Genomic DNA, 25758 nt, shown 5'->3' with positions numbered 1-25758 from the left:
AGACGACATTAAGGGACAAATTTTTTGATAAAATATAAATTTTAAATTAGTACCATGTTTACACACACTAATTTTTGGCAAAGAAATATTTTACTTTAATAGATGGCAACTGCATTTTCATTTATTTTCAAAAACTTATCCTTTTTCTCTTGGGAACAATATTAATAATACTCCAGTCATTATAGTAAATTCACCTTGGAATTCGAGATACTCAGCTGTAAGTCTGTAAATACTTGTATTTTGCACCCTAAAAGTTATCTCAAAACCTACATATGTTGCGTACACCCTACCATATGTAGGTTTTGAGACAACTTTTACGGTACAAAATACAAGTATTTACAGACTTACATCTGGGTATCTCGAATTCCGAAATTTTTACCTAATTTAAGCTTAAATGACTGGACTATAAGGCCAGGAGCCAATTCTCGGATAAAAAATAAATGTTATGCTGATGCTAGGTTACGGGTTTATATTCGTATGAGTTGGTAGTCACAAATAGTTTAAAAGCAATGTATTTGCTATGCAATTAGGTATTTTACACATAAAACCTGGCATCATGTATGTATTATCTGAGAGACATTAAAAATTTAGTTATTGTTTTTGACATTTGTGAATTTTGGAGGTTACGTTTTATGTGTGAAACGTCTGACTACCAACTCATACAAGCATATACCAGCAATATAGAATTACCATAACATGTCTATTTAATCCGAGAATCGGCCCCTAACTTATCTAGTGTTGCTTCCAAGTACAGGTGGATATATTTTTGAAAATAAATAAAAATTTAGTTGCCCACCATTTAAGCAAAATGTTTATTTTCGTCAAAAATGTGTGCCTGAATCAAAGTTGGTGAATTTAATTTTTTTTATTGATTTTTCATGAACTCAAAATTATCTAGAGGAAACAGTTTCAAATACAAAAAAAACTGCTATAGAGGTGCCCAAGTGTATCAGCAATTATAAATTAGATCTTTTGTTCATTTTTTACATCGGTTGGCAATTGTGCGTTTTGGAGGTTAGGTTTAATGTGCAAAACGTCTGGCTATCAAGCCATACATTACCATAACATTTATATTTAATCCGAGAATCGGTCCCTAACTTGTCTAGTGTTTCTTCCAAGAGAAGGTAGATTGAAATTTGAAAATAAATAAAAATTTAGTTGCCCTCCATTAAAGCAAAATATTTGTTTTCACCAGAAATGTGTGCATGAATCAAAGTTGATGAATTTAATTTCATTTATTGATTTTCTTTGAACTCAAAATTATCTAGAGGTAACAGTTCCATATACAAAAAACTGCTATAGAGGTGCCCAAGTGTATCAGCAAGGATAAATTAGAACTTTTGTTCATTTTTTACACCGGTTGGCATAATTGTGCGTTTTGAAGGTTAGATTTTGTGTGTAAAACGTCTGGCTCATACAATCATATACCAGCAATATAGCATAGCCATAACATTTCTATTTAAACCGAGAATTGGCTCCTAACTTGTCTAGTGTTGCTTCCAAGTACAGGTAGATACATACGTGAAAATATAGTTGCCCTCCATAAAGTAAGATACTAGTTTTTTGTCAAATATATGAGTTTACATCAAAGTTGGTGAATTTAATTTTATTTTTAGATTTTTCTTGTACTCGAAATATCTAGAAAAAGGTTCCAAATACAAAAAAACTACTATAGGGCTACCCAATTGTATCAGCAATTACAAATTAGATCTTTTGCTCATGTTGGGCGCTAATCCAATAAATCGCCTTCTACTACTTCTTATTACTATTTCTACTAAAATTTTGGGACACTCACACTCACCTTTGGCCTTCGCGGCCTCGTAGTCCGGCTTGCACACAAGTTTTCTGTCTTCCATCAGATAGAATTCGTCCCCGGTGTTGAGTTGTCTGGCGCACATGGCGCAGCAGAAGCACTGCAGGTGATAGACATGCTCCTGCGCCCTCCGGACGACCTGCGTAGGCGGGATGCCCAACTCGCACCCGGAACACTTCGTGCCGTACCGCCTGCACCGACAGCGCGCGCACACATGCGAAACACACACGGTTATTGCGATGGACAAAAGATAATTGACACAGGATAATAGATTTTTTTTATCAACAATTTATACTAATTTCCAAAATAATTTTGAACCTACATATCAATATCGGGTTTATTGGGGTTCAAAAGTCTGCGGGTGAAATTATTATCTCAAAAATATATATGTAGTTTTTACCGATAATATTTTAAAGTAGAGGGCAAAAGATGTATAACAAGCCATTACCTAAATTCATGCGTCGTCACTAACAGAAGATAAATAGACATGTATCAATATTCAAAACAAAAGATTTTTTGGTCCGAAGTTTTTGCATTTTAAGCACTGTTGTTTAGTTTATGATACTTGAATGTAACTTCTAAGTATAAACCATTTAATTGCTTTATAAGATGTATTGTTATTTATAAGTTAGACTCAATAGTTTTATATTACCTTATATAAAAGTTTACATGGGGTTGCGGAAAAAGGATCAACTGAACCTGACAAAGGTTAAACCATACGAAAATTGAAATTATTCTTAACATTATAGTTATTTTTACTTCTTATTCAAGAAAAACACATTTAAAATACTACATTTTTCTATTCTCCAATATTTTATTCTGAGCACCGACAAACAACCCCTAAATGTATCTAAAACTCTGTTGCTATTATATACAGTATGTCTAGGAAATGATGCAATCAATTTCAAGTATTCATAATAAATTCGAAGATATAATAATGCCTACTAATGCCACATTTCAATAACGTCAATTTTCTTTTATTGAATTTTATTTTTGGCCTTAAACATAAACAATATACTTGAAATTTCAAGTGCCTATTAAATCATATTCAATACAGCACAATCATTACATTGCATTAATTTTGCGTAGTTTTATTAATAAAAAAATATCTTGAAGTTACATAAACTTGTAGAAGACAAAGTTGGACACATTTTTTTATCAAAGTATCTACTTATATTAGAGTTGATTTCGTTGAAGTAGATACTTATATTAAGTTTTTATTTTTTACTCGAATTATTTTATTATAAAACTGTCAAGTACTTTAGCATTTTATAATCCTAATTAAATAGTAGATTTAGTAATAGTAGATTTTTAATAACGGACCAGTGTTGACCAATTTTGAAAATTTTAGATTCATAGCTCAACAAAAAGTCTTAATTCTAGAAAACCTGGGGCAATTGTATCATTATTTTTGACTGTGGTCTTAGAAATTCTATTTACGATTACAGGTACAAAGTTTAAAAGAACAAAAACAATGAAAACTAACCATAATAACCGAAAAATGGTTACAATTTCACTAAAGATTTAAGTACTTATAGTATCTAAAGCTCTGTATATTATGATTAATAATTGAATTTTGAAAACATGTTGATATGAAGCAAAATAAAAAAATATATGATTGGCGCAAAAAATATAAATTTTAGGGCTTTTTGGGTTGGGTATCATTAGTATAAATAAAAATATAAATATGAATTCAAAATTTTTGATGAAATATAAATTTTAGAGCTTTATTAATTATGTCAGGTATATTCAAAGAGTGTATGGCAAAATTGCAGTATTTTCATTATTGATTTAATAATTTAATTATATTCTGTAGCAGATCAGAATAGTTTTTAAAGTATTTCACGAGTTTTGTCAATATTTACTGTAGGGATTGTTAAAATTAGCTAATGCCTTCATATTTTAGTGAAAATATTGACGGTTTGTTCTATTAATTTTTAGAACTTTGCCAAAAAGAAGATTTATCACAGCAGAAATTATTCAGATAAATACATTATTTCTTCACAGATGTAGTTATTGTAATAAAAAATTTAAATATGCTACTTTCTGGTACTAATGTAAAATAAATTGCAATACAATCATTAGGAAATGCCATCAAATTGATCAGAACCAGAATGCGCATGACCAGTCTTCGTCAGTTTCGGATAGTTTAGGGTTGGAAGGAATGAACCCATTTGGGCTAGTTATATTAACAATGATTGAACTATTAAAAAAGTTCAGAATCAAGGGTGTAAAAACCAAAATGTAATGAATCATTGGCTTTTCCTTTCCAATCTGAATCTCCAATCGCAATTAAAATACTTGTCGGAAAAACCGTACGATTTTCAAATGCAAAATCTCGTGATAAACACGGATATAATATTATCAGAGATACAAACTCGCTATTTTTAAATTCGAAAACGATCGTTCCATCATCGTCGTATCGTATCGATGATAAACTAGAAGATGCCCGTCCGATGTAGTTCTGTGACCCCGCACACACTTGTCTGTTATCAAAGCGATGCTCCTTGTCTGTTGTTTATTATCGTGAATTCTTATCAAGCGCCGCCACACAGAAACTACATATATATATATATATATATATATATATATATATATATATATATATATATATATATTTATCAAGTAGCGCGTGAGATTGTGCTCTTTTACGGATTTCTCTCTAAAACACGGCAAACGGCAAACGGATCATGAATGTACGAGTTTATTACATTACAGCTGTTGTTATGTCATTGAAGTTAAGGATTACATAAGTTTGTGAAACTGACAAAAACTAAACAGCAACGATATTATGTTGAATCTATGTTATACTATAGAGTGAGACTATTAGGACCCCTCCCACCCCCTTGGTAATAATTGGTGATATTTTAAATTAACGTCCTACTTTTTTGCTCAACCTACAAAAACATTAAACTTTTGGACTTTTCAGAGAAAATCTGGGTTTTTTATGAAATTCATGTAAAAAATATATACTTGTGATATCTTACTAAGCCCCCCTCCCATACTTGATATTTTATGATTTGGTTAAACCCTTCACCTTTAAGCCTCACATGATTAATAGCCCTGTTAGCTAGTTTATTTTTGATAAAATACTGAATCCGTTGAATCAGAAATAAAAGCTCACTCGCCTTTAACTTAGTTACTAGCTACAGTCGAATGTAAAGAGTAAAAGCTCTCTCGCTTTCAACTTAGCTACTATCTACAGTCGAAGGTCCAACTTCAGAGATAAAATCCGAAAAAAGTTAATGATATTTTTCACCTACGTTAATCCTAACAATTGCTTTAATAACATCAAAAGGACGTTATTAATAATTCATTTATTTTAATAATTTAGCAGTGATACTTACTTAAAGAAATCTTCCTTGCAGTAGAGTTGCCCGTTCCTCGCAAAGCATTTGTCTGCGAGTTGGGCACCACATTCGCTGCATTGCAAACACTTTGCATGCCAAGTTCTTTCTAATACTTTTAATATGAATCTGTCCAATATTAATTCATGGCAGCCCCCGCATTTCGGAATACTCGCTGAAAAATATAATCGACTTTGTTAGATCATTGATAAAAATATGAGCAAAAAAAAAAATTGTAATAATAATTTCTGTGTTTTGTAATTCAAAATAATTTATATATTTATATATATTTTTATATATATATATATATATATATATTATATATATGTATATATTCATATATAAACGTTGCAGAGATGTTGTATCCAAATATATAAATATGCATACATAATAAACACACATGCTTCCATTTTTGACAAAAAAGAAGGCTCCTTCTTTACTTACCATAATGAAGAAGTTCAAAATAAATAGGAATAGCATAATAATCATATAATATAAAGGATATGAAAATAGCATTATAATGTAATATTGAATACAAAAATTCAATTTTTTTATATTTTAAAATTAATAAAAAAATGTATAATAAAATATAATGTATATGTTGTAAAATCATTTATATAAAAATGTATCAATTTTTAAAGCACCTAATTCATGATTGTTCATTTTCCACATCTAAAAACATGAGCATTAAATAATAAATATATATAAATAATATAAGATTAGTATATAATTTAACTTATATCCAATCTTATTGGTCATATAAAATTGAAACTTACTTGGTGAATTTTAATTAAACTAAATTAAAAATAAATTACCCATTTGCATTTTTGCAAATTCAAACACTAAAAATGATGTTTATATTTTGGATAATATTCACTACTAACTGCGATATCTCTTTACGATTTCTTATATACTAAAATTTAATAGATAATAATTACGAGCGAGCTTTATCGAACATATGCGAAAATTTAGTTAGTGTGTAATAATACTATGTAGAAAATCTAAAGAGCTCGAGATATAATCTGTAATGTTGTATAGCAATTTTATTTCATTGTAGACAGTGAAAAATCTGAAGTAGGTACTTACAATTTTCAATGGAGAGTAGTGTATTAATTTTTTACAGCTCGTGTTATTTAATAGAAAATCATTTAATTTATTCTGAATATACACTAAGATAATTTAAATATTTAAAAAATAGTCGTAAACTATTTTATTGTATATAAGTACTTGGAATTATTCAAATAACCTATGAATACTTTTTCCGTCTCATATACAACTATTTTTAACATTTGGTGACCCCAACCACCAGTAATGCATTTTCATTTTTGCTCTGGCATTTGTGATTGTCTAAGCTTCAAATTAAGGAAAAAACTAATTTCATATTTTGTAACAAATTATTTCTTAGTTTGTATCAAATAAAATAAACGCAATTTGCTAGTGCTTTTAATGCGAGCAAAATATTGCGTCATTTGCACACCTAAGAATTTATTGTTTTCAAATGCCATCTCAATTGTTTACATGTATATTTCTAACATGGAACAGAACAGAAAAGCTGATTGAGAACTTATCGTAACAGGTGTGAATATGAATGTTCATTACACACGCAATATTTTTTTTATTTAAAAGGCCTCGTTTCTAAAGATTTTTTTACCTGTGGATTTTTGATATCAAGGGATTAGTCGGTGTTAGAACAAGTGTTAAACATGTAATTGACGTAAAACAAACAAGATTCATAAGATCAGTTCCCTTTCACGTTATCAAGGCGTGATACTATCATCTAAAAATGTACTTGAATTCAAGAACCTGATGCCATTTGCAAGATTCTATATAAACATGTGAACTGTGCGTGAAAGGCTTTCAAGAGTTCTAATTAAGTTTATAAGTATTTTTGAGAAGATAGGAATCGGATATACGGTGGTTTCGTAGAAGATCGATTTTTTGTAACAAACAAAATTTAAACGAAATTTCAAATAAAAATTTCGTTACTTATTACCCTGGCTTTAATAATATATTTCTAAAGTCAACTATTGCACATTTGGATAAAAAAATATTTTATACCAGTAAATAAGCTTTAATTTGTTCTATATAATAATCAACAAAATCCTGACAAAATAATCAATGTACTAAATTACACCAGAAAATATTTTAAATATAATTCTTATGATTTTAGACTCAAAGTGCCAGATTTTCTGATTTTTATGAGCGATGAGATCATAAAATTATATTTGCAATTGCCCAATAAATCAAAGCATAACAACAAAAAGTGCTTTCATCATGATGTCTGCATTTTGTTCCAAATATTAATATTTATGATCCCAAACAATGTACCCTGAGAATGACTTTTCGCGACTTTTATCCACGATGTCGTTGTGATATCTTAACTAAACGATAAGGAACAGCAAAACCAACAGAAAATATGTTTAATATTAGATTAGTATCTTATTTACGTAATATTTCGTAGCGGTCTAGACCAAAGAGTAGTAAATGAAGGTCGCGATAAGAAAAGCTTCTGCTAAATTATTCTGTCTGAACTGAATCATTTAGAAACCAAGCAAAATAACTGACCAATTTTAACATTGATATTTGAAATATATTTGTAATTAAATGGTGCATCTATTTGTTAAGCAAAATAATTAGTTTTTATATATTTTACATGTTTAATGTTAAGAATTGCTGAATGAGGACACCCATTTAGTACTAAAACGTACGAAATAAGTATCATTTAATATCTAGTATTAAATTAGTATTTAGTATGGCAGTAAGTATATCATCGTCAATTTACTGTATTGAAATGATTATGGGTTAATAGATTTTTGCAAGTTTCATAGAGATATTTCAGACTTTGCCAGTGCTCATGATTTATTTTGTAAAAAGGACATCCAGGAAATAATATATTTAAATTCTAAACTTTTATGCTTTTTATAATATATGCTTTGACAATCTTTCTTATTATCAGTACACTATTACATCATAATTTATTTTAATGTCTTTAATTTTGAGCTTTTGGATGAATTGGTTGATAGATGAAAATGTAATGAAAATTTGTGCTGTTTGGGTCGAGATCTTTGAAAATTGAATATACAGACATTAAAATTTTCATTTCTACTTATATAGTTGTCTACTAATTTTAGTAATGCAATAGCAAACTAGCTGTAAGTGGAATTCTGTCTTAAGGCAATTAAGGCATCGTGCCTTAAGGCAAATTGCTGGAACTTCCTGTACCAAAAATTATAATTTTTTTAAAAACGATTAACATTTTTGAAAAAAAAATTACTTTGAAAAAATAAGATTTTTGGGAAACTATAAATTGGACAAAAAATAACTTTTTTTTGAAAAAAAAAATTTTTTTAAAAAAAAAAAAATTTTTAATTTTTTTTTTTGAAAAAAAAAAAATTATTTATTTTGACATATTGTGGAAGATCTGAACTTTTTTTCAAAGCAATCGTACTGCTTTAACTGCATAGGCACAAAATATAAAGCGCGTAAGCGCCGCGTCGCTGTCTAACGCATAAGCATTGGTACGGAACCCATAGGAATGTTGACAAAATGTATACTTATTGTTAAAATCTCTATAAAATATCTGATAATTTGATGTGCATATGTCTAATGATCCTTTTTGACCGCCAAATGGCTCATTTTTTAACTTTTTCCTCCATATCTCCGAAACCGCTAGACCTACCTTCATGAAAATTTCATCGATTTTTCATCTTGTCAATACAAGTGAAATGTTTTTTGAATTATTCAAATCGGGCGATCCGTTCTCTTAAAAACTGAGTTACCGTTTTCGGCACTTTTTGCCCCGTATCTTCGGAACGGCTAGACCTGCCTTCGCCAAAAACTAATCAGCACGTCTCCTTATCAATACGAATCGAATGTTTTTTGAATTATTCAAATCGGTTGATCCGTGTTCCTGAAATCGTCGACGAAAATTTGTATCCGCACATACATACACACACGTACATACATACACACACACATACACACACACATACACACACACATACACACACACACACACACACACATACATCCATTTTTTCTAAGGTATGCCAAAATGTTCAGAAACCTTTGAAACGTAAAGATATATGAAAATTTTCATTTTCGATTTTTTTGCGATTACTATAACTTACCCTACGGGAAGTTAAAAATTATATTTATTATATAATACAATGCATATTACTGTAGTAATTTAATATAATGAATATTTTATAATGCAATTAAAAAAGGTTTCATTGACAATATATATTTTTAGCAAATTTTTTACTAACTGTTAATATACTACACTTTAGTAAAATATGTATAGATTTATGTAGATTACGAATGTAGATTCAAAACTACTTAAGATTAAAAAATATCAATTTTTATCAAAACATAAATTTTGATCATATGATTCGAACTCAAGAGGCTTGTCCGAATTCCATGATCAATTGATTCGCAGATATTAATTAGATATGTTTATTAATATCTATTTTAAAATATAGATATATTTATATATGATTATGGATTCTAATTTTTAATTATTCCCGGAAAACTTAAACTTAAACTTAATCTTACTATAGGGTATTATTTTTCAAGACGCTGTTTATTTTTTTGATAACAATAAGGTATTTAATTTATATTTAGTATTTATTGTTAGAAAAATTCAAGTCAATTTGAACAAAATTGATTTTCCTAACATCAATCTATATTCTAATTAGAATCACATATAAGCAGGATATTTGCTTCACAAATTATCCATTATATTGACTTTATAATCAGAAACTAAGGATAGCTTTGCTTTTGCTTTAAATGAGCTTTTAAGTATTTTTTATTATTAATGAGCCAAAGCAAGGACAAAATTGATTCTATTAGAATTAATCGATATTCCAATTAGAATCATACATACTAAGAATATTTGGTTCACAAATTAATTTAAGGTATCGATTATAATGACTTCATAATGATAAATTGAGGTGACATGAGCTTTTACGTGCTTACTTTATTTATATGGTAATTATTGCAAAAAATTATATTTTTATATCAACTAATTGGAATCAATATTCCAATTAGAATCATACATACAAAGAATATTTGGTTCACAAATTAATTTGAGGTATCTATTTTAATAACTTTATAATGATAAATTAAAGAGACATGAGCTTTTACGTGCTTCCTTCATTTATATGGCAATTATTGCAAAATTTGATATTTTTTTACCAACAACAATTTTATTTTATTATATATAATAAATAAGGCTGTATCATTGATTTTAAATGTACATCTCAAATATAAAATTGGTTAATAAACAGTGATAGTTTAATTATGAAATATGTATGATATATAAAGTAATTGACTGAACGGTATGAACGTGAGGAGAGCACTTAATTTATTGCACTGTATCAAGATAAAATTAAAACAAAAGTGAAATTAAAAAGAAGTTTTTTGATAAATAAGACATAAACAATAGTGATATATCTGTTTATAATTCACTGTACTATTCAAATGATCTTACATAAGAAAACGTCCGGCAAGTGATCCAACTGTATCGGCGGAACTCTGATGTCAGCCTGAATGTCAGGACTTGAGGACGGCGGTGTTAGGGATTCGCTTCTGAACAGCATCATTCTCACTCAATATCTTTATAGAACTCAGAACTAACTAATCGACTATCTTTAGATCACTAGTATTGACAACAGTAGTAGCAAGTACTCGACATTTTTGGCGACAACGTCAATCGAAATAAAATTGTTTACACAGTTTTTTTATACATAAATTAATTCGATGATTGTAATAATCGCTCACGAGCACATCACGCGTTTTAGGATGATGATATGCACGTTATCACAGACACTTTTATCACACACATGCGCGCTCGTCGGCCGTCGATTTGACACTAAGACCGTTCTCATATGACCGATAGGACCGCGTGCGCTTAGAATACATATGTTGCCCCCACTACACGAGTGGAACCGAATGTGTGAATTGATCCCTCTTTTCTTCTTCTACTCTTCATGTTGCAATGTTTTCTTTTTTCATCGAGCATTTTATTTCGCTCACCCTCCGAACAAATTTCCCGGAGAGCGCTCGCTCCGCCTATAGATGAACCGGCGCGCACTCCCAGCCACGCGATGTGTGGACAGAACTTGGGCTGGGAATGGAACAACTATTCAAGTCTACTTATTTGGAACTTAGTAAACTCGTTATTCATTTTGTTGGACGTTAATAGCTTTTATCATTTATTGCTATTGAAACTGATTTGAACAATTTAAAGCGGTTACGCGGTTGGTACAATGAGTAGCGATACGTCTGCAATCTATTTCTTTGCACAATAAACACCATTTATTTATTTTTTTCATATAGTACTTATTTTTACACCACTCTTAAAATGGACAACAAATAACACTATAGAAATAAAAAAATGACTTGAAGAATACAAAATCTGGTCATTGACACAGATTTGAAAAATTGACTTCTTGATTAAATTCTTTTTCAATCTTGCAGTTATTTCAAATTTAGTATTTAAATTGATTTGCCTTAAGCAAAACCTATCAATATTAAATTAGTGATTAAATTAATTATGTATTATGTGAAATACAATACTTATTTTTTAATCTTTTATATTTATATTTCAGGACGCAATAGGGGTTAACTGGCTGATTTACTTGCAATCGCTCTTCCCAGGTAATTGTTAATTCATAAGTTTAGTGCTATTAGTATGCTAATATTTATTAAAAACGTAGACTCAAATCAAATTTTTTAAAGCAAATAAAATCTCTCCAAAATGAGTGCATCCAAAACCAAATTGGACAGTAGAATATGATTGTTATTTTAAGTGTAAATTTAAATATCTGTAGATGCCAATATCCTATCAGAATCAATCAATATTCTAGTTAGAATCATATATACGCAGAATATTTGGTTAATAATAATAAAAATTAACATCAAGATGTAGGAAGTTAATCCCATAGAGTAAGATATAGTAATCGCAAAAAAAACAAAAATTAAAATTTTTGCATATCCTAGAAAAAATTGATGTGTTGATAATGTATGTGTGCGTTTGTGTGTATATGTGCGGATACAATTTTTTGTCGACGATTCCGAGAGTATGGATAAATCAATTTCAAATTATTTAAAAAACATTCTATGTGCCACAAACATTTAGTTTTCCGAAAAGGCAAGTGCGTTAGTTATGAATAAACGAGGCAAAAAGTTCCAAAATTCAGATTCAGAAAACATTTTACAGTATAAACGAAATGAAGATGCGACTAATATTTTGGAAAGGCAAGTCCAACGGTTTCAAGATTTTGAAAAATTTTGAAATTCAAATATTCAACATTTGAAAAAAGTTGAAAAAAATTCAAAAAGTCGATTTTTTTCTAAAATTTTAAGCGATTTGCTTTCAGGCACAATATAATGCACCATTAATTTTTTAATAAGTTTCCATTAAGTTCCCAATACGAATGATCCAGAAAGCATTTTACTTGTATAAAGAAGATTTGACTGATATATTGGAAAGGCATGTCCGATGGTTTCAAAATTAAAAAAAATTAAAATTCAAATTTTCAATATTTGAAAAAAGTTTCAAAAAAATTCAAAATGTCGATTTTTTCCAAAATTTCAAGCAATTTGCCTTTAGGCACAACACCATGCACCACTAGTTAATATACTTTTAGTATCCAACCCTTTGATCAATAAAATGAATTTCTAGTAGAGTTCTTTCTCTTTATTTCTAATATCTATTATAATTCATCAAACTTTATATTGAGAACCACAATCTTCAAACCACCATCCCTATCGATCAAACGTCTCCCAGTAAAATTCTAACCAGCTCAGCGCTGCATCGTCGCTCTTGGCGCAGCTTCACGTCGACTTCATCAGGTGTTCTTCGTAAGTTCTTTGTAAAGTTCTTTTAGTTCTTTCTGCATTTGTTCCACGGCCGCCAGACTTATTTCCCGATGCCTATGGGCGTGCTCGCGACTTTCCATCCGCCGCGTCTGAGCAGCGCCACGCCTCGCACGTGTCCCCGTAGGATCGAATAGAGATGCACATACGTACACGTGTCATGAGAGAATATATTTAGAGGAATAAAAGAAAATAGAGAAGGAATTTTTAACAGAGAACTCTGCGAGTTTATACGAGTGTTTTCAGCACTTGCAAAATTTTGAAATAAAAACCCACGTTGTTTAAAGGGGTAGAGATATGAATTTTAGGCGTTTTTTGAAAGGAGTAAGAAAGGTAAACAATATTTTTACTATTTTTTACAGAGAACTTTGCAAGTTTATACGAGTGTTTTCAGCACTTGTAAATTTTTAAATGAAAACCTACGTTGTTTTTTTATATATTTTTAACAGCAATCAGAAGCATACGTCCAATGAGCTGTTGGGCTGAAACTTCTTCTTACTTCGTATTTTTAGATGGTAACCCAATGGTTAATCCATCCATATTTGATGATTTTTGTTATTAGAATTAATCTAATAGGGCTGACTTTTTATTGGTGCAGCAATGCCGGGCAAAGGCTATTTTCACTTGGAAACACATTGCTATCTATATTTCCAAGTGAAAATCGTTGTCACTGCTGCCTGAAAACAGGCTGCTCGAAGTGGGTATCGAACCCGGGACCTCTGAAACAAGTCCCGTCGCTCTTAACCACTTACCTACGGGCGAGCCCACCTACATTGTTTAAAGGGATATTCTGGGCGTGAATTTTGTGCGATTTTTGAAAGGAGTAAAAAGAGTAAACAATATTTTTACTTTTTTGTTTACATGTTATTGATTCTTTTGAAAATATAAAAAACATAGAAATAGGATTAGTCATAAGTTTTAAGTAGGGGGGAGCCTCAAAAAAATGGGCACATGATTAAACCCATGATTTTAGCCTTCCAAACAATCTAAAAAAATGTTTAAAGTATTGTTTTATAATGATGTCGCAATTGTATGAATTACGGGCAAGTTATATTTGTTTTTAAAAAATAGCAACTATTCCAAAATAAAAATATTGTTACCATTTTTTTTAAATTCCCGATTTTTTTAAAAAAATACTGATGATCGGAATTTAGGGATAAGCATATATAGGCCATATTGAATAAAAAGTTTATATGGAAGATACTGGAATAATTTTTAGTAAATAGATCTAGTGGAAGTTGAGAAATTGTGCGTATTTTATTAAAAAAAAAACAGTTTAGAGAAAAACGCGTTTAAAGTTTATCAGAGGAAGGAAATATAGGGAGGGGTTATTGTGAACAAAGAGCTATATCTCCAAAAATAATTTATATTTGAAAAACTTCTTTTATATACTTTTTCTGGAATAATTAATCTTTGGAAATATCAAATAAAATCGATTAAAAAAAATCTAGACCAGAATACACCCTTAAATAAAAATCGTTCAATGTTCAAATGAAACTATCTAAATTATTCTAAATGACATTAATGTAACTTTATATCATAGGATTTATATCACTATAAATAACAGTTTGGCCTATTTTTTTCAAAATGTGCTAACATAAGTTACTATGCTTATCACCATCTATAAATTTATAGTGAATTAATACAATTTTATTATTTAATACCTTCATTATATATCGATGTCATTGCGAATCCTAATTTTTGTAAATATGATTTCTAAATCGAATTGGCAAATTATGGTAAGAATGTCATTTATGTAATGAAAATATAGTACGAGTATTCCTATTAAAGTATGTACAATAAATGACCTATATGATATGAGAGATTCTGCTCAAGTTATTTACTCTTTCAATATGGTTTTGCAAATATAATTTGCGATAAAGCAGATAAAAAATGAAGAACATTTAGAGTCATTTGCTCCAGAAAAAGTTTAACTGGGTTAAATACACATAATTGCAAATGATTGAGCTAAGAAGTGTTTGAAAAAAATTATGATATAAGAAAATAAATACAAAATATGAATTAACTTGAGAATTGGTTCTCTACGTTGAGAACATGTGTAAAAAATTTCACAGGATTTGGTGGAAATAGAGTTATGGTGATAAAACCGGCGATCGAGAATGATTTTCGTGCTACTCCAATAAACGATTTTATAATCCCATCAATGCTAGAAACTAAGGTCTTGTGACATCAAAATTTTATTACTCCGCACATATATCCCGTTCGTATCAGAATACCGATTTATGCAGTTTTGCTTAATCGCCGGACATAGCAGGTCGTTTGAAGACGATCTTTATATATATTTGGTCGTAGAGATCTTTATATTTAACGTTGGCCGGCAACCGCGAGTCTGCACGGTCCATCAGACGGCGGCTGAGCATTCGACGCGGTCACGGCAAGCGTGAGAGGCGCCAGCCAACGAATCAGGCTCGGTCATGGTCATTTTTCGGAACAGGACGTTAAATAAATATCAGATACCCTGATATCCATGTCTAAATCTCTTTTGCGTGGACCCATCATATTGGGTAAATGACAATTTTAAATTAGAAGGTTGCGATTGAATCCAATTGGTTACTGAACTGAAGACGCGACAGACGTTATCCTGTACCAATGATTACAATTTTTTAATATAATATACTAATATTCACCTTAAACGTTTACATAAAAATAATAATTATTGTTTTTTAAATTACTCTTTACGCCAAAATGCATATTCATTTATAGTATGAGCGATGTTAAATGTAGAACTGCTTTAAATAAAATGATGAGTCTCAATTAACACACTATATTGGGAATTGAAGTCTTCTAAACGGTATAACATAACCATAACCATAACATTATACTGGTACTTCATGTTGGATTAAATTAATTTAATTTTATATTATTTAAGATATCCAAAATTGCATCTTCAACTTCCCCTAATCGATATCGTGAAGGCCGAATTGTATGTATTCATTTTTACTTTCCCATTTGTTATAAAGTGAAAATTTTACGATTTTTAAAAATATTGTGGAAAGATTAGTAAAAGATGCAAAGAAATTATATATTGAAAAAAAAACTAAACTGAAAATTTAATATCCGAATCTTGTGTTGGCGCCCCCTAAGGCGTGCGCTCGTATTTTCCGCAAGCATCTCCTTAAATGTGGGACTGGCCCTGATTAATACTTAATTTCATATTTTAAAAGAATTAATTTGTCATATCCTGTTCATATATGTATCATTCAATCTGCCATACATGTACTGTATTTATATTATTTTAATTTCTGGCATATCTCAGTTGCTTTTTGGCAATAATAATGTAGACGTTTAATTTTTCTTATTCATAATCATAAATTTATTATACATATTCTAATATTATTCATAAGTAAATTGAAATTTTTGGCAGATGATAGTTTTTATTTGTTTTCAATGCAAACAATGGCATGTCGTTTTTTTGAATTTTTTTCCATTTATTTCTACAATATTGCACATACATCCCAGTACTTTATAATCACATACATCCTAGAAAATTTCCTTAACAAACTTCAGAAAGATTTATTGAAATCCGCATAATCGTTTAGAAGGAATATACAGTGAGTGCTTGTAATTTAATATGAACTTTATATAATAGCAATAGAACTCAAATTGATTCTACGTTTTAGTTAGAAAACGTTTGTATGAGAAAAAGAAAAGGGCTGTTTTTAGGGTTTTCTCGGCAATTATTGGATTTTTTTCTCGCCTTAAGAACCATCCTTGGACTTCAACGAACATTTAAAAAAAAAATTGGCCAAATTGGTCCAGGCGTTGCTGAGTTATGAACTTACCAACACATTTTGCGATTTATTTTTATATATAAGAAGATAACCAAACATAAAGTTTATATTATATATACCCTTAGACACCATGTATATACGAGGCAATTGCAACTATAATGTTTTAGTATTAATTATACAGTATTTCACTTTAGTCTTTTATCTTTTTTCTTCTCTATTTCCTCTGACAAATGGCACATCATTACAAATCCAGTAGTGTGTTTCCTTGATTTGAAAACTGCTCAGTTATAAATCTTAATCAGTAACAATCCCTCGACCGTCCGTTCGGTTGTTTGGCTTCAATTTTCGAAAAGGGAGCGATCATATAGTGTATCTATAGAATTTAGCAAGGCGTGCGCGCGCCTAATTTGATTTTGACTCGAAAGTCGCGTGTCGAAACGGTTCCCTCAATTCCCTCGAGCAAACCGCGGATCGCGCTCAAACAACATCCACCCACGGTTCATATTTTTCAGACGCGCCAGTTACAACATTCTTAATTAAATCTAAAAAAAACTTTGGTAAGACACTTTAGCGCGATAAATGTGGTATATGATTGTGTAAATAATGTAATTGTAGCAAATGGGATCTCTATTTGATCGATATTATAGATAAAATAATTTTACCAGAAATTACATATATCAAACATCTATCAGATTTCCAGATATGAGGCCTATATAATAAATAAATTGAAGAAAATACTAATTTTTGTAATTTTTTTTAAATTTCTATTCGAATTTTAATATGAATTTTATACGTCTCAGAGAGAAGTGCCTGCTGTGAGAAATCGTATAATTTATATAATAACTTATGTAATAGTATATATTTATATTCTACATGTCATTATATATATATATATATATATATATATATATATATATTCAGCAATGTCATACGTATATTTATTTTTAAATGCATGCTTGAGTCTTATTTTCATGATGATCGTATGCATTCTAGTGATAGTATAGCAATTAGTTCTAAATTTTTCTATGTATTTTTTATCAGAACTTGTATAATATCACTTATATAGATTCGGGAATTCATTAACTCAAAGATTCTCCATTATTTCATTTTGTAATTACAACTGTTTCAACATATGACGCCTAGTAATTGTTTTGATTAATATAAAGAAAATAGGATATTTCAGGATGCCCAGTGGTGGTTTTAATATTATTGTTGTTGAGCAGTATTATTGAAAGCGATCTAGTTCAATGTAACTGAATATTTCCAAATCTTTCAATGTAATTTTTGTCAGCACTTATAGCTTCAGGTATTCATTAGCTCAAAGATTTTTTTTCAATTTTATTTTGTAACTACAACTGTCTAAAAATATGACTACCTAGGAATTTTTTTGATAAATATAAAAAAGAAAGAACATATCAGGCCCCCCTTTAGTACCCCTAATATTGTTGAAAATTTAAATTTGAATTTCATTATCATCTCACTAGTGAATAATTTATTCAAGTTATTTTATCGAAAATTGAATTGTTGTGAATGAGTGAGCTTTTTTCAAAATGAAACAAAAACTTATTTTAAACTGCTCGAAGATTTGAATTTAATTTTAATATTAGAGAGATAGAAACTCTCTTTAATACGAATCATCATCTCAGCAGTAAATATTTTTTTTCAAGTTGAATTTTTCATTGACACTTGATTTCTTTTGACTGAGTGAGCTTATTTCAAAATGAGTCAAGAAGTTATTGTAAAGATACTTTAAAAATTCGATTCATCTCAAAATCAAAACAAATTTTAAAATAAAGCTTGAGTAATAGGGTCAATTTATTTCAAATGTGAAATATGGTGTGTATTTTTAATTTTCACCCAACATTCTGCAATTACAATTACTCTAAATTAAGTCGTTAACTTTTATGATTTCTATTATAAATTTGCGGATCATTTTGGTAAATTATTATAACAAAAATGTTTAATATTTCCACACTCGAAAATGAAAAGATCAAACAACCCTGATGATACCGAAGCATTTTGGGATTAGTCACGTGTCCGCGTCGTTACATGATATATGCCATTGTGAAACACGTGACTTAGAGTACTTTTATGAAAAAATAATATCAGAATCTAATTTCTGACATTAATCGTTAATATAAAGAAAACTGTGTAATATACATTTATTGTCTTCATATTTTATTATCAGGAAAAAAAAAGATAAATACCATTTTTGTTGAACAAATGTTGTGAGAGGAGACATATTGCACGACCACAGACAAGACAATTGACTCCAAGTTTTTAAGAATTAAGACTTTTTGTTAAACTATGTATTATAAATTTTCAAAATTAGTCGACTATGAAAATGTACTAAAGTGTGTTGGCAATTTCCATCAAAAGTGCTCACATTTTCTCACAAGTTTTATCAAAAATTCTCACAATCAGGATTGTAAAATGGTAAAATACTCGATAGTTCCATAAATAAATCGAGTAAAAAATCTATCAATATAAAATTGTTTCACCTTTGTATCTATATTTCTGTGAAGGTTTTGTTGAGACCTATCGATTCGGATTCTCTCTGTTTTAAGTTATTAACCACGGTCGTGCAATAAATGTCTTTACGTAAAATACATCGATGCGAAAGAAAACTGTATGATATATATTTATCTTCATATTTTATTATTAGGAAAAAAGATGATTGCTATTTCCATTGAACAAACGTTGTGAAAGCAAACATATTCTACGACCACAGTCAAAAATCACAAAACAATTTTCCAAATTTTTCACAAAATAAGACTTTTTGTTAAACGAATTAAGACGACTTTGAAAATATACTGAAGTATGTTGGCAAGTTCCATCAAAAGTTTGCACGTTTAATCAGGAATGTACAATGGTAAAATACTCGATAGTTCCATAATAAAAAAATCGAGTAAAAATCTATCAATATAAAATTGTTTCACCTTTGTATCTATATTTCTGTGAAGTTTTTGTTGAGACCTATCGATTCGGATTCTCTCTGTTTTAAGTTATTAACCACGGTCGTGCAATAAATGTCTTTACGTAAAATACATCGATGCGAATCCATCGACGAAGGGATTCGTCAGGGTATCTACCGTTCAAGGCAGCGATACGATCCTTTGCGGGCGCAACGCAAAGCCGGGGTCGCCAGTCACCGGGAGTCAGGCCACGGATGACCTGTTTGCCCTCACTCGATGTTAATGACCCACAAGAAGAAACGAAGCAGCTAACTTTGCAGTTGCCAACTAACTAAATTGATAAATTTATTTTTTCAATAATCAGTAAAGGAAATTGGTAAAAGAAAATGTGATTTTTGATTGAGCTCCTAAACTTGAGTTAAAAACATGCGACATCTGTAATTTCATTGCATGCGTTACCATAGTAACCTGATCCTAATAGCAGTGCTAATAATCATCATATTTGCAATGCACAGATTTATGATATACTTAATGACCCGACAGACTTTGTCCTGTACCCATATCTTTACGTTTACCCAAAAGCAATAATTATTGTTTTTTAAATTACTCTTCACGCCAAAATGCATATAAATTTATAATATGATCGATTTTAAATGTAGAACTGCTTTAAATAAAATGATGAGTCTCAATTCGCACACTATATTAGAAATGGAAGTCTCGGCAGCTTTTTGGCAATAATAATGTAGACATTTTATTTTTCTTATTCATAATCATATATTTATTTAAATATTGTCTAGGTTCATAAGTAAATTGAATTTTTTTGCAGATGATAGTTCTCATTTGTTTTTAATGCAAATAATGACATGTCGTTTTTCCCATTTATTTCTACAATATTGCACATACTTCCCAGTACTTTATAATCACATACATCCTAGAAAATTTCCTTAACAAACTTCAGAAAGTTTTATCAAAATCCGAATAATAGTTTAGGAGGAGTATACAGTATACAGCTTGTAATTTAATATGAACTTTATATAATAGCAATAAAGTTCAACTAGATTCTACGTTTTAGTTAGAAAACATTTGTATGTTAAAAAGAAAAGGGCTGTTTTATGGTTTTTCAGGCAATTATTCGAATTTTTCTCGCCGTAAGAACCACCCTTGGATTTCAACGAACATTTTAAAAAAAGAATTGGCCAAATTAATCCAGGCGTTATTGAGTTATGCGCTTACCAACACATTTTGCGATCCATTTTTATATATAAGATTATTTTAGATAATTGTTTATGATGATTGGATCATCTGAATATTAGTATATTTATTTATTTTTTTAACAATGTTTATTAAAATATCAATAAAATTAGATAAAAACAATAAACAAAAAACTTTTATATATTGGCTTCTGTATCTTGCAACCTTTGTACTTGAAAAACATATGTCATATGACATTTAATCAATCGTGAGAGTTCTACGATTGTCGGCTACGTTCGTTCAGCAAGTGACGTCAGAGTCCCCTTCTATCTTTATGTACTTATTTTGCGCTCGACAAGATCTATGTAAGGTCTTTATTTAGAACAGACACTTGTTATTTAAGTAATCATTTGTAACAATATCTTTTATCGGATTTTTTAGCCATGTTAAATTATGCCAATATGCATTAACAATATTGACAATCCAAGGCAAAAAATAGTTTAAATTTATGCAAAAGCAGCACTTTGTTCAAATCAGCATTACTCTAATTCTTTAATATTAATACCGTCTATTCTATAATTTTTATATATAATTATTTCAAGAATTAGCAAGTTCAAGATCAATTTTCTATTGATCTTAAAGTTTTGTTGTTTATAAACGCCCTGCAGGATGCTAATCGTAAATTAACATCTACTCTTGTTCATGATGCAAATAGACGTGAAAAGTTTTTGAATTGTGCTTATAGTTTTTATGGTTAAATTTGCAATTCGATTATAGCCATAGAGCGTTTACCTACTTCTTATAACAATAAGATCGGAAGCTATAAAAAATTAAAATATTATGCTTGCTATTGGATTATTGATCGAACAATATTGAATGATATTTTCTATGCATCTCATGGGATGAGTTAGTAGTCATCCCACAAATCGATGCAATCGGAGATATGGTTAGAATATGATGAGTTTTTCACACATTGATAATATTTATATCTGTCGCTAAATGGCAGCAAAAAATCTGCTCTGGCTCTAAAGTTGGTTCACGTTTTGCTAAAACCTAGAATTGACTATGGGGCTTCTATTCCACTTATATAATTAAAAAGTCAAGTAGAATAATGTAAAGATAAACGGTAAGTATTATTTAAAGTAATTGCCGCTAATATGAAAACATTTAAAAAAATAGCAAGTTCTTCGGCGCGCTTTAATGACATTCCGGTATATTTGGGATGGTCCATTCGTCCATTCCTGTTACCAAATTTTTATGTCTATTAATGATACCATAAGTAATAAATATGTATATACTTTAGTACTGGTAATAATAATGGCAGTTCAAGTGTATAAAGTAGATGGATCATTCAAAAAGTGAAGGCGTCCGCGGTCAAATAGTAAAAGCAATTGATTCCTGGCGTTTTCTCACGTGGAATTTCCTTCTCCTTTCGGACGGACAGCGATTTGTTGAATGCACACACAGATACGACTTGTATTATAGAATGGACATAATTCGTGTATGATGCGTGTCACAAGCCGTGTCGGCGCCGAGGCACGTATGTTTGTTTGTACGGAACACTTTATGACTCCACATCATACATCGTCCGCCTCAGGATTTCAACTATCACTTTTTCATTTACATTTCGCGTTAAATCACAAGGCGACGCGCGAAGGCCCGCAGAACCCAGCGCCATACAATGAGAGTTAACAATAAGTCAGGCACTAAACTGTTTTATTGGTTAGATTGCGTTTTGAAACCTTCCGACGTCTTTCTGTCCATATCTTTCCAAATGCAACAATTTTATTGCAAAATAAAGCTACAAACTGAAATTAAGCGAAAGCTTTGTAGGATTTTCAAGTAAAAAAATCGAAATAGAAATTCAGGTTTTCACTCACGCTTGTGATATGTGAAGCCTAGAAAAAAACTGAATTGTACATGCATAGAAATTATTTAAGATTGATTTTTTTATTGTACACCGATGCCAATATTTGTATTCAATGATGGTGAAATGGTAAAGTAGTAGAGGTTAGTATAATAACGATAATATACACACGTATCAAACAAGCAACTATAAAACTACTACTTGGACTATAGATCCGTAGGGTAGGGCGGGGCTAGAGCAAATTTTTACTTAAACGGATGTAGCTCCTCAAAGAAAAGTCTCAATAAATTGCTTATTGGCTTAATGGATTTGTTGTTTATTGCTTAACAAAAGTGTTAATACTATTTTTTGGTAATAAGTAAAATTTAAAAGCTACAGCTGTTTAAATGCCAAAAGTCAAGTATGCTCAATGTACCCCATAGGTGGGGCAAGTTGAGCACTAAGAAAGTATAATGAAAGCATAGGTTCAATGTCGATTAGTGATGAAATAAAATAAGTTTTGATAACTAGTTCTATATTTATAGTCTATATTGACAGAGAAAACAAAACTTATAGTAATTTTCTTTGAGTAATTAACCAAAAGTAGAATCAACAAAACAATATCGTATTTTAGAAATTATTTTACCATTCAGTATTTTTGTTTAAAATCATTATTTGTTTATATTATTACTCATAGACTTAGCTTAAATCTTAAAAATAATAATTAATTTCTGGAAGTTAATGGTAATTGTCTTAGTGACAGAACAAGTTTAGCAACTATGCTCAACTAACCCCAACTCGGAATTTTAAAATAAAAGTGAGTTTATAAAAAAACCGTGAGAATTATACCCAGAATCTCTGTGCATATTAAAAGTACTATAATTATATGGAAGAATAACATTTACCTGATTAAAAATAAATAACATTTGACTAAACCAGACGAAAAATCGTGATGAATTACGTTTTTACTTTTTGGTCTCAAAATAAACAAAACGCCCGTGAGCCTCACTCATTTGTGCAGCGGCCACTAGCGATAGCGGGATGTTTATTTCTTCCAAACCTCTATCTTTCCGCCATAATGCCTAAACGGACGGTGAATAGTTTTCGAGATATTTCGATTGCTCAACTAGCCCCACCCTACCCTACCATATTTTTCAATATGTATACATATAATTTGGTCAAAATTTATTCCTAAAATCTATCAAATTTAGATTTTAGGTTGAAATAGAGAATATTTCCTCTGTTCGATGGTGGTCTCTGATCCAGGTGATGGCACATCTCTAGGTATAAGGCACTACGTTACCTGTCCAGTGTGTTCCGAAACATGACTTGTTGACTGTATACCATCACGAGTGCGACGAATCGATTCCGAACGCCCGCTTCATTTATCAACGCGTTCGTTCGCACATATATTCGCCATTTGCTCGAATAAGACACAGAGTCGGAAACACAGTTTACCAACAATAACTCGATGATTAAGAAGAAATAAATTATATAGAAAACACCTTTTTGATAAATTTATAGCATTTTTTATTTAGGAATTAAAATTGACCGCACTCTTACCTCCCACTGCCACCCATCACGTGTATTTTAACACCTTGAGAAAATTTTTGAATTTTTCTATTTTTCTTTTTTGCAGAATCTTGGATTTTATTTAATCCGGGTACTAACAAATACACGTGACAACTAACTAAACCCTTTCCCTTTTGTGATATTTTGTGATTTTTGTCTATAGTGATTTAATAGCAAAGTATTGCAAAACGAACGAAAATAAAATTCCAGCTTAACATTATAAAACTTCATGACATAAAACTGACCAACAATAAGCGGCCGTCCTCTCTATTTTCTGCATCTGAATGGAACGTTGTAACAATTATTCCTCGCAAACTGTCACGGTCTTTACACACGCGCATGGACATTATTCATTGGAAAGATCCATTCCGAGACAAATGTATATAATATACATATACATGTACATATACAATTGCAAATTTTCTATAAAAGAACATATATGTAAAGGTGAAAAATTAACAACGAATGTTACAAAACCGTGCCTCGTAAAACGCAAAATACGACTTGTTGAATTGAATAAGAGAAGACAAAGCATCCGCGATTGCTGCACATAACTCTCTCTGAAGGCGTACGAGTCTATCGGCTTTCCTAAACGAAATAATAGATGTACCTGATGCATATAAATGCGGTACTGAGCCAAAGAAAAGTGCCTACATCACGTGCCAAAGCCTGAATACAAAATCCGTGAATAAATGATAAGGAAACAATTTGATTCTCGAGTCGGGGAGAAATTGATCCGTGAGCCTAATATAAATTGCATTGTATGAATTTTCATGTTTTTAGACCAGGCAATTTTTAATTATTCAGCGCGGGATAATTTTTCGAAAAATGCACGCTCATACCATGTGATCAATTTTTCGAAATCGATTTCTGTTTCTCTTATACGACCTAGATGTGCTCAGAAAACTCTATACATTATTATAAAATAGTTAATAAAACGGTTCATCTTTCAACATACATTTCCTACTTATAGCGATAATGGTGCATTATCATTGGCATTGTAAGTAGAGCTTTATTTTGTAGGAAATAGTACTGCATAAAAGAATAGTTTCTTTGCAAAGTATCAAAAGCATAATATCAATGGTTATATTGTGCATTTAAATTTTCATAGTAATGTATAATTTAAATCATTAAATCAGAAATCTGGAACGAAACTGTTATGTTCGACATAGTACTAAAAGCTCTCGGCGATAGCCGTCAAAAGGCGACGTGATTCTGAAAAAGTTTTCATAGGATCACTTTGCATCGGAAAAGCTCTTGTAGTTCATAAATCATTTATATAGTCATACTTACTTTCATATCGTATTCATGTTTATATGAGCGCGTTCTTTTAAACTGAAGAGCATTCATGTCTGCACAATTGCATAGAACGAAAGTCCTTATGTACTTTTTGCTATATAACTTTTCATTATAAGTTAATAATAAAATTTTATATACAACG

At 30.3% G+C, this 25758-nt stretch overlaps 2 protein-coding genes across 5 annotated transcripts in view; one reads left to right on the top strand and one right to left on the bottom strand.

The window, feature by feature from the left end:
• LOC113372214 (alpha-methyldopa hypersensitive protein-like) overlaps positions 1–25758 on the top strand; it is a 118301-nt gene that overhangs the window by 8616 nt on the left and 83927 nt on the right. Inside the window, exon 2 of the mRNA XM_026612535.1 lies at positions 11772–11820. The gene's annotated coding sequence lies outside the window, so the exon portion shown is untranslated. The remainder of the gene's footprint in view (positions 1–11771; positions 11821–25758) is intronic.
• Positions 1–25758, bottom strand: part of LOC113372215 (LIM/homeobox protein Lhx3) — a 79467-nt gene that overhangs the window by 7276 nt on the left and 46433 nt on the right. For 2 of the 4 annotated variants that reach the window (XM_026612536.1, XM_026612538.1), the window contains exons 1-3: positions 10652–11004; positions 5161–5335; positions 1796–2004 (exon numbers count right to left, since the gene is read on the bottom strand). In XM_026612536.1, the coding sequence (XP_026468321.1) occupies positions 1796–2004; positions 5161–5335; positions 10652–10763 (496 nt within the window). In that variant the 5' untranslated portion in view covers positions 10764–11004. Of the gene's footprint in view, positions 1–1795; positions 2005–5160; positions 5336–10651; positions 11005–25758 lie in introns of those variants that run through there. The other 2 variants (XM_026612539.1, XM_026612537.1) reach the window with 2 other exon arrangements.

The sequence above is a fragment of the Ctenocephalides felis genome, unplaced genomic scaffold (assembly GCF_003426905.1).
Source record: "Ctenocephalides felis isolate EL2017-DRISC unplaced genomic scaffold, ASM342690v1 CF-g0.4_SCAFFOLD_01604, whole genome shotgun sequence".
Classification (NCBI taxonomy): Eukaryota; Metazoa; Arthropoda; class Insecta; order Siphonaptera; family Pulicidae; genus Ctenocephalides; species Ctenocephalides felis.
The sequence above is the reverse complement of the archived record's forward strand: the minus strand, read 5'-3'. Positions and strand labels throughout refer to the sequence as shown.